Below are 19,233 nucleotides of genomic sequence, written 5' to 3'. Positions count from 1 at the left end.
TATGAAGAACGTGAGAAGAAATGGGGGCTGGTGATTAGGACAGGGTCTCAGGTCCAAGCTGGCCTGGAATTTTCTGTGTTGATAAATAAGGATGACCTTGGACTCCTAACCCTTCTGCTTCCATCACCCCACTCCTGAGATTTCAGATGATTGCCACCACATCCAGTGAAAAAAAAATCCTTTAAAATATTTTTGAAGAAATATAACCAATAAAATTAAATTAAAAACAGGATTCCCTCCCCAGAATGAAAATCTGTCCTTCACTCATCAAGCACAAAGAACTAAGACTCAAACTCTGTTTTATTCCCTCTGTAAAACATGACAAACACAGGAAGTTAAAGGTTTTGAGTAAATATCATTACAAAACTTTCCTAATTCACACTGCAGTGGTCTGGGTCTTGAATGTTGCTAATGGCCCATGTGATAAAGGCTTTTTTTTTTTCTCCTGTCCCAGAGTGACACTACAGAAAAGTGATGGAACCTTTAAACACTGGAGACTGTAAGAGCTTCCGGCCACTAAAATATTCTGCAGGTAGGAGCCACAGCTTCTTCCTCCCCCTCTCTCTTCACATCACTCCCTCCATGAATGCTGGTTCATCACAGGGCCCAAGCAAGAAAGCCAATCAATCATAAACAGAAACATCCCAAACTCTGAATCAAAATAAACCTTTCCTCTTTATAAGATGAAAACCTCAAGGGGATTGTTAAAGTGGTGGAAACCTAGCTAATAGTCATACTTAACATAACTATTCAGACCTCTTGATGCCGAAATGTCAATGTATTTGATCAAAATGCACCACCACATGAGCCAATTGGGAACTCTGTAACTCACAGGAAACCATAAACACTTCTAACCTCTTACCTCAAATCCTAACTCAGAGACACAAACGCTTTCAGTAAAAGTACTGGGTTCCTGTCTATTTCAAAGAGATACTGTGAGGAGTAGGTTAATAAACACACAGAAGTAGCCTCTGATTTGTTTGTCACTGAATTTATTATTCACTGTGTAGGGGAACAGGAAGCACTTGTGCCATGGTGCACATGTAGAAGTCCAAGGACAGTCTGCAGGAGTTCTGCTGCCCTGTGGGTTCTGAGAATCAAATCCAGTCGTCAGGCACAGTGGCAAGCACCGTTACCTGCTGAGCCATCCCTCTTGGCCCCAGCCCCCCACATCTACACCACCGGGAGTCAGGTACAGGTGGGAGGGTGGGATTGGGAGGGGAGGAAGGAGGGGCTTATGGGGGAACACAAAGTGAATAAAGTGTAATTAATTAAAAAAATTAAATTAAATTAAAAAAAGAAAAAAAGCAAAGCAAAGGTGCTTTCATAAACAGAAGAGCACCTTACCCTACTCTGAAGATGAGGCAGATGCTGATAGGAAGTCTCTTGATCTTCCAAAAGTCTTCCTACATTTCCATTTTCCTTCTAAACATTATTTTTAATATTACAGAACAAATATTTATACATCTGATGGTCAGAGCTCAAAAATGACACATTTTGAATTCTGTTCAGAGACTGTATGAGGACAGCACATGAAAGAAATGCAACTTACACTATCCAGATAGTTAGCTAAGCGAATCATCTCTTCTCTCACAGCAGTCTGGTTTCTTCCCATCATGTCATACTGAAAAGATGAAGGAGGAAAGTCATGATCACAAAGCAGTGGAACAGTGAAGACGCCTGTAACCCTACACTGAAGAGAAAAATGCCAAGGATTGCTTGAACCAAAGATGGCAGCATCTAGACACTTACCAGCATTCCAAATGAACCAGGTTCAGTGTGGTGCTCTGAATAAGAAATGCCTCCCACAGTCTGGGGCATTTGGACACCTGGTTCTCAGTCAACAGCACTGTGTGAGTAAGTTAGGGGTGGGGACTTGCTGGAGGAAGCGTGTCACTGAGGACACGCTTAATAAGTAAAATCCTGCTGCCACTTCCAGTTCGCTCTCCCTGCTTTGAGCTCCTGGTAGAGATGTGAGCGCCCCGCTCTTGGCTCCAGCCACCGTGCCTGCCCCCTGCTGCCATGCTGACCCCACCATTATGGACCTAACCCTCAGGAGCCATAAACCAAATAAACTCCTTTTTCTAGAAGCTGCCTTGGTCACGGTGCTTTATCACAGAAACAAAAAGTAATGAACCTACTAAGGGACACGCTTTAGTGATAATTAACATACTAATTAACCTACGAAGGGACATGCTTTAGTGATGAATAAGAAGAAAAGAATAATAAGGCACAATAATAATGAGAAGCATTGAAGTCCTAGTTTTCTTCAAATGCACGTGAATTTAGAAATTTTTCTTAATGTTATTTTATTGCTTGTAATGCAACATATTCTCAAGATTTCACAAAGGTATAATCTTAAACAGAATGCTTGCATAAAAGAATGAAAAAGTAGATTTTTTAATCTTTTAGACTAATGACATCAACAATAAACTATTTCTAGACCCTATTCTAAAGTAATAATGAGAGATTAGTCCAGAGTCACTAGCTCAAAAATTACATGTTAGAAAATAAAGATATACAGAATTTTTACCATGTTAAACCTAATATTTTAATGCACCCTTTTCTTACAGCTGGCCAAATTAGCATGTCTATTTTAATGTTATTTTAAACAGCCTACTTGCTAACAAAAAGAAAATCTTACAGAGCTTGTGACTTCACTCCATGACAAAGGTCTTAACAACAGAATCTGTGGTTGTATCTGCTCAGCAAGATCCTGTATTTAACAGAGCTTGACGGAAATGGAACCACTTTTATTCAGAACCATTTTCTATATGAATATAACCCGTCTATCTGGAGGGAATAATAGAGAAAAACACTTTCAGTCTCTATTTTCGCCACTCATCCAAGACATTCTACAGAACTTTCCAGCACGGCTGGATCTGGGTTCACACCAGCTCACCTTCCTTGCTTGCCCGTCTATCACCAGGGGGTCATAGGTCATATACATGGTGCAGCACTGACTAACCAGGCCTTTTACCAACCTACACACAATACAGGAGGGACTCTTAAAATCAGGAAAAAAAAATCTTCAAAATGTTCTCTATGGCTTACGAGAAAAGACCTGCTAATCAAATAGTTCCTATAAATAGTCTTTCATACAAACAAAAACACTAAAAGTCACCAGGAACATTTCCAAAAATCTATATGTTAAATTATTTGGGAGCCACATCAGAAGCTGATGATCCTATAGCAGCTGAAAAGGACGTAGAACAAGTAGCTTGGTCTTTAAGGACAAATACAGAAAGTGTCCAGGTGGTGTCCTGTACCCTGAAAATAAGAAATGCTTCTAAGGCATGCCGGGACCAGGCCTGGTCTCTTAGGGTAAGGAAGACGTCCTCTGAAGCAGCGCAAGCAAGTCAACCTCATGTGGCTATTCCAACTGTCCTGGTGGAAGCTCTTGAGACCCTGGATGACTGAGTGACAAATTCAGCCTAAGACAGCCACCACAAAGAACAGGGGCATGCTGTCCCATTTAGCTGCATGGAGAAAGCTGAGGGGGCATGAGAGCACACCCGCAATTCCAGCACTCAGGAGACTCAGGCAGGAAGAGTAGGAGCTCAAGACACAGCAGGACCCTGTCAATCAATCAATCAACTAACCAATAAATGTGCTATTTTAGTTTTGAAACCATCACTAAGTCATGTTTTGTATTTCCTTTATATGTTACTTCTCAACAGCTTTTTCATAAAAAAATAAAAATAAAAAGTCATCAATTCGTACCCTTTCCTTGTCTACAACGATGAACAGCTCCACATAGCGGGTCTGTGGGAGAACAGCTCTTCTTCTCTGTTAAAACACAAGTACCATAAAAGTAGAAGTTCGTTATGACCAGACACATTCTATACATGTAATGATCAGACCTAATCTAGTCATTGATTTCATGTCTGTAAGACACTATAAAATGTTTTACTTAGCATACTATGTCAGCAAAACAAAAAAGTGTCCGCTGTTATTTGTATTGACAAGAGAAAAGCTCTAAAGAAAAAAATGGGTAATCTGTCTTTGAAGCAGTAGATGGTTTTTTTTAAATTAAAATACATATACATACACTTTTTAATGGAAACTTAATTACAGCAGTAATGCAGAAAGAAAGATGCCTACTGAAACCTGAGAGAAAAAGATGGAGCAGGGTCACCAGTGTAAAAATGTGGCTTAGTTGTGTCCTTTTTATAGAAATTCATACAAAACAGAATCACTTTAATGGCTCAGTTGTGGGGCAGAAAAGGCGATGACATAATGTCATGGTCAGGTGTCAGCTGGTTTAAAATAGGCCTCATGCCAGCACTGTGGAAAATGTCTCTTCATCTTCAAAAGGCAACACTGCCCCATCCAGCCTGGGGCACCACGTGGAGGAGTTCCTGGTAGCTGAGCTAAGCTGGCCCCAGGAACCACAGGGCCTAACAGCCCCACCCCCTGAGCTATCCAGGCCATCCTCAAGAAGCCTCAAAAGCAGGGGCCTGAGTGTCCTCGACATAGGTCTCTGAGGTAGTAAGTATCTTAAATCCAGATATCTCCTTCCCTCCTTCCCTCCCTGTCCACCTCTCTCCCCTACAACCTAGAGCTTGAGGCGGCTAAGTAAAGCCTCCCCTGCTGTTTCTGCTGGAATGACCAACCGGGCAGAAACACCCAATAGGATGAGCGCTTCTTACTGAAGCCCACCAGCCCCTCCCCGTGTAAAATTCAGATGCCCCTCCTCTCGGCCGCCAGAACGACATACTACTCATCTTTTCATAGCCTGGTTCTGATCACAATTCCTGGCATGGAGCCGGGAAGAGGCAACAATCACAGCCTGTGTGATCCATGTCCTAGTGTGACATGAATGATTCTTTAAGAACACTCCGAGCCCTGAAGAAGAGCGCTATCATTGCTCCTTACCCGCAGCAGCTGGGTCACACTTGGATGCTCTTCCTCATCACCCTTTGTGGCTTCCTTCTCTGTGACCCTGTTAGAAACCCCACATCTCAGCGGCTCCTGGTGGACATCATCCATTGGGTAAAATATGTGCTCAAAGTGAGAGCTGTTGTGCAGAGGCTCAATTCCAAAACTGGCATTCTCGAAATGCAGCAATCCTCTAAACGTTGTGTGATGCAAACCATTGGTGAGAAAAAATAAATAGAGGAAGAATCAGAAACGGAACTTAGGTCCTTCTTTCTAAGACATAGAACGAAGCTACAGCACACTACAGAGGAAAACGGAGGCTCTGCTCCAACATGAGGCTGCAGAGCAGCTGACAGGGAAGGCTGGGACCTGGCACCAGGACTTTACCCAGAACATGCTTTCTACCATCCCAGAGACTCTCTGCAGGTCATTTATGCTTTGCCTTAGTATGTAATCTACACACAACTGTTCTCATTAAATTATTTAATATGCAGAAGATACTTAGACTACTGCCTGGCACACGCTAACCCCTTAAGACTTGGTTCTTAAATGAGGACAATGGGAGACATCATCTGCGGCTGATTTGAGATGAAAAGTAGATAAAGGTCGTGCAATCAGCAAACCAGAATAGTTCTGCATCCTACAATGTTACTGTAACTTCAACTGGCATGTGACAGTAGTTCTCTAAGCCTTGTTTGCTTATCTGAATATGATAATAAGACCTTCTGTCACTGTGAGACTTGCATGAAATAATACAGGAGAAAATTTTACAAACTGCTACAGAAATTTTAAATGCATTTTGTTTCAAACAGCAAATTTTTTGTAATCTCAAAATAAATGAAATCCTCCCACTGAATATTACAATTGACCAACTACTAGGTTTTTCTAAACAAACATTCCAAGAATATGTGAAACATAGCTGGAAAGGTCTTTATTATCCTCAAAGTAAAATTCAACTTTGTTAAACAAGAAATGATTCAACCTGGACTGGAGAGGAGCTGTCAGGGCAGAATGCCAGGGAAGGCAACAGGAGACTCCTCACCTGAGTCCGGAGCAGGCACTAACAGCGACCGCCGAATTGTGCACGCCCTCCACGTAGCCCCGATAGTGACAGTGATTCTAAATGAAAAATACATGCTCTTCAGGTACTGCTGTGCTGCTCAAAACCATCAAGACACTGCAAAGCTAACCAAACTCCTGAGGCTGGTCACCTAGAAAACACCACAGCCATGCTTCACACTCTCTGAAGATCTGCTATCGCAAGTACATAGGTGCCAGGCCGGATTCCAAAGGATACCAGCTCCAAACAGGCCTGCCCGAGACCCTACAGTCAGCCCAGGAAGAGTCAACAGACAATTGTGTCAGGCCCTTGTGGGGGGCTGAGAAGGCCCCACAGGGAAGCCATTCTACACAGGGTATAACTGTCGGCATCAGCTAAGTTTCTCTTCCACTAAAGGCACATTAGCTATTCTAACATATATTCAGCCACCTTATAAAGCTTAAGTACCTTTACGCTTAATTTGGGGCAAGAAATTAACTAGCTAAAAATGCCAAAGTCAGTGTCACTCAGCAACAGCAAACACCTGAGCACCATGAAATGTTATCACCTGTAAGACTGCCCCAGAGCATAGTAGAAAAGTCACAGCATGGGAATTCCTAACCCTACCAGATATGAGGATACACGTCAGGCCCGGGGAATAAACAGGATGGCACCGGGCACTGACAGTCAGGCCAACAAGCACGTCTGTCCCTAGACTGAAGTACATACAGGGCTTTACTACAAGCATATTTGAATACTGAGGCAAAGATGCACTTTTAATAATAAATCCTGCTAACCAATGAACAGACACAGGGAAAAGTGAAACTAAGAACAAATTCCTGATGTATCCAAAATCAAGATACAGAAACTTAACACATATCCAATGTTAAAGAAAATGTGAATAAATGCCACTTTCCTAGGTGAATGGAAGAAGACAAAACCTTCCTGCTTACCATTCCAAACCTAGAGACACCACGTATGGTGGTACATCACCGTAGCCCTCAAGGGACTAAGACAGGACGAGCTAGAGTTCCAGGCCAACCTGGGCTACATAGTTAGACTCTGTCCTAAAAGTAATAATATTAAAAAGAAGAATATCTAGGTGCAATGAAAGAAAAAACTAAAAACCTTTACTACATTAAAAAAAAAAAAAGTAAGTTTCTACATGAAAAGATAGACATAAAGCCCTCAAAAAAATGATCAGAAAGAAAGATTTGTAAGCTGCATACCAAAGGGTCACTATCCTTGCATATAAAAGAGCTCTTAAATCGGCAGTTCTCAGCCTGTGGGTCATGGACCCTTTGGGGGTCAAACAACCCTCTTCCAGGAATTATCAGATATTCTGCATATCAGATACTTACATGATGATTCACAACAGTAGCAAATTTACAATTATGAAGTAATAACAAAATAATTTTATGGTTGGGGTCACCACAACAGGTGAGAACCTCTGCCTTAAATACTGGGTAGAAAACTAGACAAAGGACAGAAGGTCTACAAATGCTCTTACGTGTATGGAAAGAGAAGCCCTGAGTCTACATGGATACACATAAAGAGAATATCATATGTGACCAGCACACTAACAACTGACTATAACAAATGCTTAACACTGGAACAAAAACTTGAGGGTGGAGGGATTTACATAACCTAAATTTTACAGGTAAGAACAGTAGCTTTTTTCAGCAGTAACTTTCCAGAGGAGAAACCCAGAAGCCAAATCCTTAACCAATTACTGACCCCTGTTAACAATTAAGCAGCAGGACTCTGGGTGGAATATGTCACTGATAAGACACACTGAGAAGCAGCAAAGCTGGCCAACACTAACAGGTGACCCTGGAATCTACCAACCTGATGACATCTGTTTAATAACTTGCCTTTATGAAGTATTTCCACAGCACTCAATTTAGTTCTGCTGCAGTTACCTTACCTGTGGCCAGATCTGCCAAGACAGACCCAATACCTTCAGTTTTGCTAAAACTGCATTAACTGGAGAAGCTGTATGGGACGAAAACCTGCAGTCTCGTCATGAAAACCTGCAGTCTCGTCAACACCCTTAGGCAGACTTTTGTCACGTAGCATTGCTCTCTATTCGTCCCTCAGAGGTGCATTAACAAACTGCTGTCTGTTCCAAGGCCAAGTGGACTTTGTCCCAGGTCACTGTGTGTTCCCTAAGCCTCTCCTAAACATTATTTACTGCTCCTGCGATGTTCCCAACTCTCCCACTCCTAGAGAAAGCAGAGGATGTGAGTTTCTAGAGCATGTCAGGCTAGCTGTAACCACACGGATCTCCTTACATAGTGTGGTCCTTTCCCCTTTAGTGTGTTAATAAAGCTGTGCTTGTTTTCTTCCTTTTAATCTCTCTCACTTTGTTCCAGCATTCTTTCGTTGAAAGAATAGAGAAATTTTCCCCTCACCAGCACAGTTCTCAAAAACACAACAAATCATATTTGCAAGTTTACAAAAGTGGTACTCAAACGGCAAGGCTACCATAAAGAATGCCTGGTGTGCACCATACTGAAACACAGAAACTGAAGGAACACACGAGCAGAGGGAAGCAGCATTCTCACAGAGCGTCCCGCTAGCCCTGGGCCCACGAAGCCTTGGGCAATCCATGTTCTGAGGAAAGTTAGAGCATCGGTGCATGAGAGCTAGCTGTGAGCATTTCTACTGAGTCCAGGACAATGCCAAAGTCCTCAGACAGCACAGTATGGAGCAACTCATGTGCTCATTCTTCTTCCTATGAAAAATGGCCTTTTGGAAATCAGAAACAGCTTTAGAGTCCTAGAGGAAAACGTTTAAAGTTTACAAATGTACATGTTAATTAACTGCATATCGTACAATGGCATGTCATTATGAAAAGGGATGATCTAGCCACATGCAAAGAAATGCAAATATCAAAGGTTTACTTTGTATTTCATATCTATAGACGCTTTCATTTACCTGAACAATATTAAATATCAAGAAATAATTGAAATACTTACTCCATGTCCATACCTGATTATTTTTCAGACATCTAACAAAATACTACCATTCTATAAAACTTAAACTATTGAAGTTTCTATATAACTAAAATCTATTTTTGCAATTTTAAGTAGATAGTAATTCAGTAATAAATAATAGTTATATTAATTTATAAACTGCCAGACTATCTCTTATAAATATTCCTCAAGTATTTATTTATTTATTAAAGTTTCCCAGTAACTCCATGAAGTCATAACTACTATTCCTATGTTAAAGTTAAAATGCCAAATTACAAACAGGTTGATACAACTTCACCAGATAATAAATAAATACAAAGTCAGAATTCAAGCCTAAACAGTGTTTGTATAAGAAAGAGACTCTACGAAGGAACAGTAAGAGCTCAAATGGTCTTTGGCTTCTTAACATAGCAATCTCTGCATAGATGAAAAATAGACTATCTTTTATCTCGTATGTTCTACAACGAAAATTTAATCTCCTCTACAAGCTTCCTATTAAACAATGCTCACATACTCGCTAGATAGAGGAATCAGATAGTGGGCTAGAAATAGACATGGCAAAGTCAGCATTCTCTTATGTTTTTGTATAGTGCAAACTACAGAATTTTCTTCCTGTTCATTTGAAGAATTCTATAAAAGTACATGACTAACATGCATAATTCCAGCTAGCAAGGCAGTACAAAGTTCAGTGGAATGACAGTCAATGGGAATAAAGACTTCTCATAAAAAACTATTGCAAAAGGAAAAAAAAAATGTACAATGCCTAAAGCCAAGGGGACTATAAAATACTCCTCCTCCTGAGCAAAACTAGAAATGTTTATGCTCCAAGAAGAAACGACACTACAGGGCCAAGCTCGGCCTCTGCCAGTTACTTAGAGGATTCCAGTGAAGCTCTGTCCCCAAGAGAGTGTTGTGTTGCCTGATTCAGAGAGGACCACACCTCTTCAGGAATGTCAGCAAAAAAAAATCAGAACATCAGAATAATAACAACAATCGAATGTGATTTTGCAGGACATGAATAACAAAAGGAAGGTGTGCTTTTAGATATTAATACTTTACCAAAACAGTAAAACCTTCAGCCTCCAAAACCTCACTTTCCCCTTCACAGTCACTATGAATTGCCGTTAGAGACAGTTATTGTCTTTTAAACACGGATCTTAACTACCCAGCGCAGGAGACCTGCCCAGAACAGACCAGTCTCCTCCAGGCCATCATGTAAGGATGTGGAAGGTGTCCTGTGGGGCTAGCAACAGGACAGACAGCCTGGGCACTTGACAGGAACACACCTTAGATATTGGTTTTAAATTCTGTAAAATACGAAGAAAAAATAAAGTACCTGTATATTGGGATGGTCAGAGAGCAGGGAGCCTTTCTCGTCATAGGTATAAACTACAAAATCGTCAGGTAAAAGGTCTCTGAAAGAGGAATAAAAAATTTAAAAAAACATTTAAATGTATCAAATATCAACAACCTAGAACACAGCTCATAAGACATTATTCCCATAAGAGAGGCAGAAATTAGGGTGTTTTTTTTTCAGAATATGAAAATTTATTACTGTATTTCCATTCTCATCATTTATGATCTTGGTCTTTCCTTCTAATCCAGAAATAAGTTTTTAAAAACATTTTACCTGATCAATTTTGTAAAAAAAAAAAAAAAAAAATATTACTATAAAAATAAAAGCTAAGAAACAGACATGAGCCTGAAGCACTAGTTGAGCAGTGTAAAGATACGATTTGCTCTCTTGGCATAAAATGTTGATGGTAACAACAGAATTCTTAATTTTTTATGCTATAACTCACAAGAACAAATTAGGCTGTTTGGTGCTGTCATATTTGTACAAGAAAAATATAAGTTTTTGATACCCTTTTCTACAAAGAATTATGTAAACAAGAAACATTCACAGCCTTAACTACTTATGTCTGCTGTCAATTGTTAAAAGAAAGGCTTTCCCCCTCATGCTGAGAGAACAGTTGTGTAAACCAGGGCAAGGCAAGGTTCTCTCATACTGCTCACAGTAGCTTGAGGTGATCTCCAGGCCTTGTGGAAAGTCAGGGATGCAGGATGCATTGTGCTGGTTAAGGTTCAAAACAGCCAGTAGATGCCCAAGACCAGCTGTCCCTTCTGTTCAGAGATGGACAAACTGATGGCTTTCACCCAGTGTTAGTTACCCTGACTGACTTTAGCTACCTAGCCACTGTGGCATGGTAAATCGTTGGTGATATTGTGCCTCTGCTCCCTTGAGTACAGGAAGCCTCGTGGTAGCAAACCTGGAGGCAAAGCAGTCCCTGTGACTAAGAAAAGACCCTGGAGTACTCGAACCTCTAAGACTCCTGAGTTTTCTTTGCTGTGTGTTTGTGAGGCCTTCTCTGGGAATAGTATTCAGAGAAGCCTACAGAATTGAGTCTTTCCATACACTGACCCCATTGGGGCACTGGCAGCTACACATAGACATACACACGCCCTTCAAACACACACATGCCCTTCTCACACACACACACTCCACACCCTTTACATACTCTCTTCCTCTCTCTCTCTCACACACATACACACACACACACACACACACACACACACACACACACACACACACATCTTCACTCTTCCTAAAGGTGAATTTGAAAAGAATTAAGCTCTAGGGGTTTGGCTTCCCTCTGCACTGCCCTCTTGGAAGTCACAGCCTGCCAGGCCCAGCATACAGCCTTGCGGACTTCAACTGCAGGCCTACCTCTGCAGCAGGCTCAGCAAGAACTAAATCTGCTGACTCTGGGGTTCAGACTCTACTGAGCAACATCTACCTAAAAAAGAAATCAATATACTGTTGAGGAGAAAACATAATTAAAAAGGCAAAGTAAATGAAATTTCTTACATGTTTCTTTCCAAGTGAATAATATGTTGTTTTCCTTGAGCCTGGATGACATAAGAGACCTAAATGTACAAAGAAGGAACAAAGCAATAATAAAACACCATCTTGTAACTTTTCAACATATCACAAGAAAGTTCATCCTAAATTAAAACAACTTGGCACTAATTGCAACTGTTTATCTTTTTTTTTTTTTTTTCTAGAGCTGAGGACCGAACTCACGGCCTTGAGCTTGCTATGCAAGCGCTCTACCACTAAGCTAATTCCCCAACCCTCTAGACAGTATTCTTAATTAATATATTGAAGAGTTTACGTTAGCCCGGATATAGTTAGCCTGAGTATAACTCCATTTTGAAATAAAGAGCCATCTTGACCGGGAGCTGAATTCAGGTACCAGGAAATATCACAATATGTGCACCTGGCAGAAAACAAAGTTAACTCTCCTAGCAACATCCTCCAGGAAATAACACAGAATAAATACTTCATAGAAAATAGAGACAATCTCCCTAGCAATAATCAATGAGAACTGGTTGAGAATCGGGTGGGAAAATTCTCCCCAATGTTTCAGATATAGTTTAAAAGAATAGCCGTTGTGATCACATGTCTTAGGCAATTGTGCCTCAGAGAGGCATAGGCCTAAGGTAATTGTGATTGAGAGGTCACCTCGCCCCTCTAACCTTTACCTAATCATGTAGCGTCAAGGTATATGCCCCCCCCCGTTTGCTGTCCTAGAAAACATGTGCCCCCCCTTGCTTACTGTCATGGAAACCCCCTGATCACAGACTTTCCCTTTAAAAACCTGCTCACTCAGGGCTCAAGGTCCCACTTCTCTACTGCTGCATCAGTGAGACTTGGGTCCCGAGTTCGATCGCTCTCGTAATAAAGCTCTCTTGCAATTGCATCGAGTCCTCTCCTGGTGGTCTCTGAGGGTCCCGTGAACCTGGCATTTCATTATATTCTATCCACCTCTGTCTCCCTTTAATACCTGATCATGGATAATTGCCTACACATGTATCTACTTTTTTAATTTGTTTTATTTTGTGTGGGTCTTTGCAAACACCCACCCAACAGAATGCCAATCTTCAAGAGACAAAAGGAAGTCTAGTTCAACATGACTCAGTAGCCACTGTTGGTTCAAATTTATAATCTAACACCCAGTAGTATATTTAATGCATATTTAAGAACAGGAAAAAAGTTTCCTGGTGAGAATTAACTCAATTCCATATACCAAATAAAGCTTAAGACATGACTACATCTAAAGTACATGTGACATCCATGAAGATGGGTTCTATAGATGGGCTACTTGTATTATCTTAAGGGTTATGGGAAATCTGGTGTGGTCATACAGGTAGAGCAAGGCTCACCCAGCTATAGCACCTCCACTCCCAGCCTCCTGGGCAGAAAACAGCTATCTCTGCATATTTAACATTCCTGGCTTCCCTAGTGCTCACCTGTGAGCACAAGGACTTCTGCGCCTCCTACAATGTTTTATATACGTGGGCATTTGTATGGATATGTACCACTTATGTGTCTGGTGCCCTTAGAGTTCAGAAGAGGCCAAAGGCTTGGTCCCAAGTACAGCACTGCAGGATGCAATGGACCTATGTGTATACCCTTAACAACAGAAGAAATTTCCTCCAATAAGAAATAACAGTCGATTTCCTTACATTTAAAGGATTTCTTTTGTTATTTTTAAAAACAGCATATAAGGTATTTGACATTAAAACTCAATTTTGAGTAAATATCCCCAAGCATTGTGTTTAACACACTATTCTCAAATATTCTATCATAACCTAAGTAAAGATTATTCTCGTCAGAATGAAGCAGCTGTGGCCACTGTCAGTCGGCAGCCAGAATCTCAACTCAGCTACAGAATTCCACTTCATTCTGTTGTGTTTTGAGCCTTACTGATCATTTTGAGCTTCAAAATAAAGGTACTAAGGCTCCCTGTGTCATTTTTATTAGACTAATGTCCACTGGATACGAACACCATAAGATGCACTAATAATGACTTACTCCCTAAGCCAGCCGCTGAGTAAAGCTCACCTTTCCTCAAGAAAAGAGGGACTGGAGTTTTATTATAGCCACAGTTCTCAAGAGATAACTTACCTTCTTTGAATCGGGCCTCAGAGCTTCCCTTCTTTCTCTAGTTAGTCTCCACGGAGTTATAATTTCATAAGAGGAAAGATGTACAGTCTGTTGAAAGTCTGCAGCAAAAAGAACAACAAACCTATCAAAGCGGACCTACATGGTACCAAAATATCAGAAATGAAAACTCGGTGCTCGGCTGGGCATAAAGGTGAGCACTTTTAATCCCAGCACTTGGGAGGCAGAGGCAGGAAGATCTCTGTGAGTTCCAGACCAGCCTGATCTACACAGTGACTTCAAAGACAGAGTTACATAATGAGACCCCATCTAAAAAAAACAAACCAAACCAAAACCAAAACAAAACAAAAACCAAATGTTCAAAGCTCTGAAAAAAAAATCACCTGATAATCATGTAATTTTAAATGGTTATATTTATTATTATTATTATTATAGGAGAGCTTTGTTCACATGTGTGTCTGTGTACCTTGTGCACACATGGTACCCACAGGTCAGATAAGGATGTAGAGTCACTGAAGTGGAGCTACAGGACAGCTGTGAACCACATGGGTGTTGGCCCTTTGGAAGAGCAGCCAGTGACCTTAGCCAAGGAGCCATCTCTCCAGACCCTCACATGACTTTTATATGTAATCCTAAGTAAGCATGAGGATGAAAGTGCCTGTTTATATCCAAACAGTTTGTGTGTGTGTGTGCCCGCATGTGTGTAAAACAGTCATAGGCAAACATTTTGTATCTGTACATTTTACAGATACCTTTTTCCCCCCCAAAACATCTTTTGGTTTTAAAATCTTACGGTATAAACAAACAAACAAACAAACAAACAAAAAAGACCATGAGATTTAATATGAGGGCATGCTATGCTAGAGCTCAAATACATGTCTCTTCCTCCTTGTACATCTCGAAGCACACCCTGAGTGTGCTAAACACCGGATGGAGTTGGTAAGAAAGTATGATACTTTTACTATCTAAGGGTCAGCTCTAATCTAAACTAACAAGCACCAGCTGTCTCCTATGAATTGGCTACACCCGGGATCCATCAGAAGGTTATACACAAAACTATTAACAGCTAAAAACTGCAGTCATTCACCCTGAGATTATAAAGTTGTCAGTAAAACCAAGTACAACCAGAACTGAAAGATAGGGGCCCGACATGGTAACACGGACCAATCTCAGCCCCAGACAGGCAGAGAAGGGTGGATCTCTGTGAGTTCAAGGCCAGACAGAGAGACATAGTAAGATACAGCAAGCTCTACCTAAAAAAAACACCACTAAACAATAAACCAAGTTGGAGTTGGATATAATCTCTCAGTGAGCCCAACACGGCTTTCTCTTCCTGTATTGTTACTCAGGGCCTAACAATTCTTTTTTTGTCGTTGCTGGTTTTATTGTTGCCAGTTGCATTTGAGACAAGATCTCACTAGTTACTCAAGATGACCTTGAACTCATATGACTCTCCTGCCCTCAGTCTTCCAAGTGTGGTGGTCACAAGAGTTCACCACCACACCCACAGCCAAAGACTTAGACAATTTACAGTGAAGTCTAAGGACGGAGATGGCCACCTGTCACCATCTAAGGCGCTTCAGGGCTGGGTGCTGAGGAAGGAGCACAGCTGCCGTCCTGTACTAAGCTATGAAAGGGGAAGCTGGGCATGTCACTCGTACATCAGAAAAGCCTTATAACCAAATGCAATAGATGGGCCTGTTTGGACCCGTTATGCTGACCTCCCCCACAAACAAATATAAGATGAAATGTAATACTATAGTTAGATATTGCGAACTGGGGCTATAAAATGGCACAAGCATATAAATAGCGAAAGTCAATGAGCCAATCTGTTTACTATGCACCCCTTCCAGCAGAGCCGGGAAGCAGTTGCAAGTGCACTCCCTCCAGTGTTCGCTTGCGGGGTCTGCGCTGTATGTTGCCTCCACTATATCACCGTAGACGTTAAAAGAGCAGTAAGCCCTTCTTTCGTAAAAACAATGATTGCCTGACAATGCTGTACCTGATTGTCTAGCATCTCTGTCTTTCATCATTTCTAGCTTGTTTGCCAGATGCTAGAGATCAACCCTGGGAGACACACGTGCCAAGGAAAGCCTCCACCAATGAGAGGCCTTAACTACTCACCTCTGACCTTTTCACTTAGGCCTGACACACTCATTAACTGTCTATGTCCTTCAGCTTTCTCTCATATGGATTTGGAAGAAGGGCTGCAGCTAACTTTTCCAAGTTGAGACTGTATAAAAACTGTTTGTAACTCAGTATTTCAAAGACACCAACAGGAAAATATAATATATACTGACAGTTCTCCAACTCTTCTCCATCAATCTCTTACCCATTTTAACTCACACCACAATCAACCACCATCCAGGTACTTTGTCAGTTGGGAACCATGTCAGAAAATAAGAAATAAAAAAAAATAAAAATAAAACTGTCTGATATACAATTTACTACACAGAAATACCCATAATCCCAAATTAACCAAGGTTGGAGGCTATTTCTTCACCTAAAATAAGACTTTCTATGACCTCCAGTCCTCTCAAATTCCTTCCTAAAACCTAGGTTTAAATGGTATCTTAAAAGCCTCCTCCCATATCAGGACCTACCTACCCCAAGGCTAGCACAGTCCCTCTGGGAGTGTGGCAAGATAAACACAGTACAGTTGTTGGCCAGTAAATCCTGTGTGATCAAAAATAAACCATATCCCAGAAAAGTATGACAAGAAGCTGGGGAAATAGGATGGTCGGGGTGGATATGGGAGGAGCTGGGGGGAGGGGAAATATTATCAAAATACACTGTATGAAATTTTCAAAGGATTATTTTAAAGCAAACTAGCCTGAAGCCAGGTGTCGTGAGACAAGCCTATAAACCCAGCACTCAGAGGTGGGTACGACAAGGGCACCGGTTCAAGGTCAGCCCCAGCCACAAGGCAAGTTTGAAGCCAGCCTGAGCTAGAGGCCCTATCTTAAAAAAAAAAAAAAAAAAAAATTGGAGCATTTTTCTTTAACTTCCTGATGTGACTCATCATTTCAAAGGAAAAGCCTAAGTAAGTAATTTACAGACAAGAACACATATGCTGACAGGCATAGATCACTGTCACAGGAAAGACTAACCACAGGCAAGAACATTTTCATTACCATTTACAAGTGAACTTCACAGAGGAGGGAAAGAACGAAACACTTCAAAAAGACAAAATTTAAAGTTCTAATGGGCAAACAGACGTTTCAAAAGCCCTGTCCAAAGCAGGTCATGTGACTGTATAAGGTCATACATTTACTCTCAGGCCAGAAAAAGAAACTAACTGTTCAATCTTCTAGGGGACCTTATACCTAGACGGCTAGAGGGGATAAGAGACAGACAAGAGAATAGAAGGTGGGCCAGGCATATTGACGCACACCTTTGGCCCCAGCAGAGGCAGGCGGAGCTCTGTGAGTTCAAGGCCAACCTGATCTACAGAGAGTTCTAGATCAGCCAAGCTCTACAGGGAGACCCTGCCTGCCGTGTCCCCCAAAAAGGTAGGATGTTTACTGGTTCCCATTTTTAAATAATTTGTGTGTTTTGTAAAACAAAGATCGAAATCAGCAACGGTGTTTGTTTCTCTTTAAGTTTACAAAATTATTGATCCTGAAAGAAACTCTGTATCTAGAAATTGTTACTCCAATTGACACTGACTTCTTTCACAAACCCAATGATCCATCTCCCAAAATCAAACCCATGCACAAAAAGCCATGTACAAAGATTCTGACAGTGAGCCATACGTAATACACACTAACTACAGGGGAATCCTCCTTAGTATTTTTTTTTCAAAATTCCTTTCTTATCTCTGGTTTTTTGTTTTGTTTTCCTTATCTCCTGTTCATAGCCTGCATGGATTTTTCTCTAGTTCATGCTTCCCGTGGGAACCGAAACAGCATCTCTCTCATTTTACTGTAAAGGAAATGCATTTAACCTTCCTAACACTGGCACGGTGGGCCGGGAAACCCTTGGCTGTGGGTCACCCAGTACACTGCAGCACCCCGGCTTCCGCTCTCCAAATGTCAGCAATGCTGGTCCTGACAACTAATGTGCCCCAGTGTGCAGCCTGCAAGATCGCCTCCAATCAAAAAGCCCTCTTGGGTTTTTTTCTTTTTCTTTTCTTTTCTTTTTTTTTTTTTGGAGGGGGGTCACAAGGATAGGGAGGTAGACCTGGGAGGACTGGGAAAGTATGATGGGGGTGTATGATGTGAAATTCCCAAAAAATAAAAAATATGTTTGGGGGGGAGGGGAAACAACACCAGGAATGCCAGGTGTGGCAGTTTAAACTTTTAATCCCAGCACTGAGGAGGCCCAGGGAGATGAATCTCTCTAAATTCAAGGCCAGCCTGGTCTACACAGCAAGTTTCAGGAGAGCCAGGGCTACACAGTCAGACACAGTCTCTCAAAAGTTTTTTGTTGTTGTTGTTGTTAAATTTTTGTCTTTTTTATTAAAATTAAACCACTAAACACCAGGAAAAAGATACAGTTCACAGAAAGTAAAAATCTTAATAAACTGTGGGCATAACAAATAAACTTAATAAACTTCGGTACCAGGATCTGACAGAATAAGCATACCTTGAGAAATAAGGACAGTAGAGGGCATGAACTGAGGAAAAGTCAGAGTTGAACCAGAAACTAATCTGAGACTTAGCACATGAAAGGGTGTTAGCTGTTCTCTCCTCCTGCATTTCAGTCTGAGTAACAGTGGTAGAGAGAAGTAGCTTTAAAAGAATGCTACCTAATTGCAAGACAAACAAATGGGAGTGCCAAACCGCCATGAGCCTTTCTTCTTTCCTTCCTGCTTATTACACAGACAAATAGCCACCTTCACCTACTCTCACTGTAAGAGTTAAACCTCCACATCCAGACTGAGTGAGACAATCTGTTGTCTCAAGTATTCCTTAAGGGAAAAGGCAGTAAATTACACCCTAACTGCTATTCTGAACTAGGTATCCTTATACTAGTCACAGGACCAATCCCAAAAAAATGTATTTCAGCTACAATTTCCTTTAATTGCACCTTTCACTGCAACTTCTGATGCTGTGTTCTATACAGTTACATTTCTTAAGTCTGAAGTATCCTTATTTACCTATCTTTAAAATGATATAGATACTTATTTTAAAAGTTATATATCAAAAATCCTGTCTCCAAATAAAACAAATGCTGTTTTTGTCTAGAAGTACCCCACTGGGAAAAACTCCAATCATTTAGAAAATGTAATGCTCTTAAGAATTTAAGTTCCTCCAGAAAGGAATTTAATTTGCTGAAACCAAGGCAGCTACTTCCTACAAAGATACTGTAAGCACTCAACAAAATGTATCCTCAGTCAACAGCCTCTGGTGATCCTTACTTTT

The 19,233-nt window shown here is 41.0% G+C and overlaps 1 protein-coding gene across 1 annotated transcript in view; it reads right to left on the bottom strand.

Moving 5' to 3' along the window:
* The window catches only part of Adam9 (ADAM metallopeptidase domain 9), a 71,042-nt gene that overhangs the window by 47,397 nt on the left and 4,412 nt on the right, over positions 1–19,233 (bottom strand). The window contains exons 2-8 of the mRNA XM_055593398.1: positions 13,871–13,968; positions 11,768–11,826; positions 10,235–10,313; positions 5,924–6,000; positions 4,879–5,074; positions 3,724–3,789; positions 1,553–1,624 (exon numbers count right to left, since the gene is read on the bottom strand). Coding sequence (XP_055449373.1) covers positions 1,553–1,624; positions 3,724–3,789; positions 4,879–5,074; positions 5,924–6,000; positions 10,235–10,313; positions 11,768–11,826; positions 13,871–13,968 — 647 coding nt within the window. The remainder of the gene's footprint in view (positions 1–1,552; positions 1,625–3,723; positions 3,790–4,878; positions 5,075–5,923; positions 6,001–10,234; positions 10,314–11,767; positions 11,827–13,870; positions 13,969–19,233) is intronic.

This window comes from Psammomys obesus, unplaced genomic scaffold, assembly GCF_907164565.1.
Source record: "Psammomys obesus unplaced genomic scaffold, mPsaObe1.curated_primary_1811, whole genome shotgun sequence".
Classification (NCBI taxonomy): Eukaryota; Metazoa; Chordata; class Mammalia; order Rodentia; family Muridae; genus Psammomys; species Psammomys obesus.
Note: the sequence above shows the minus strand (reverse complement) of the source record. Positions and strands in the feature narration are given on the sequence as shown.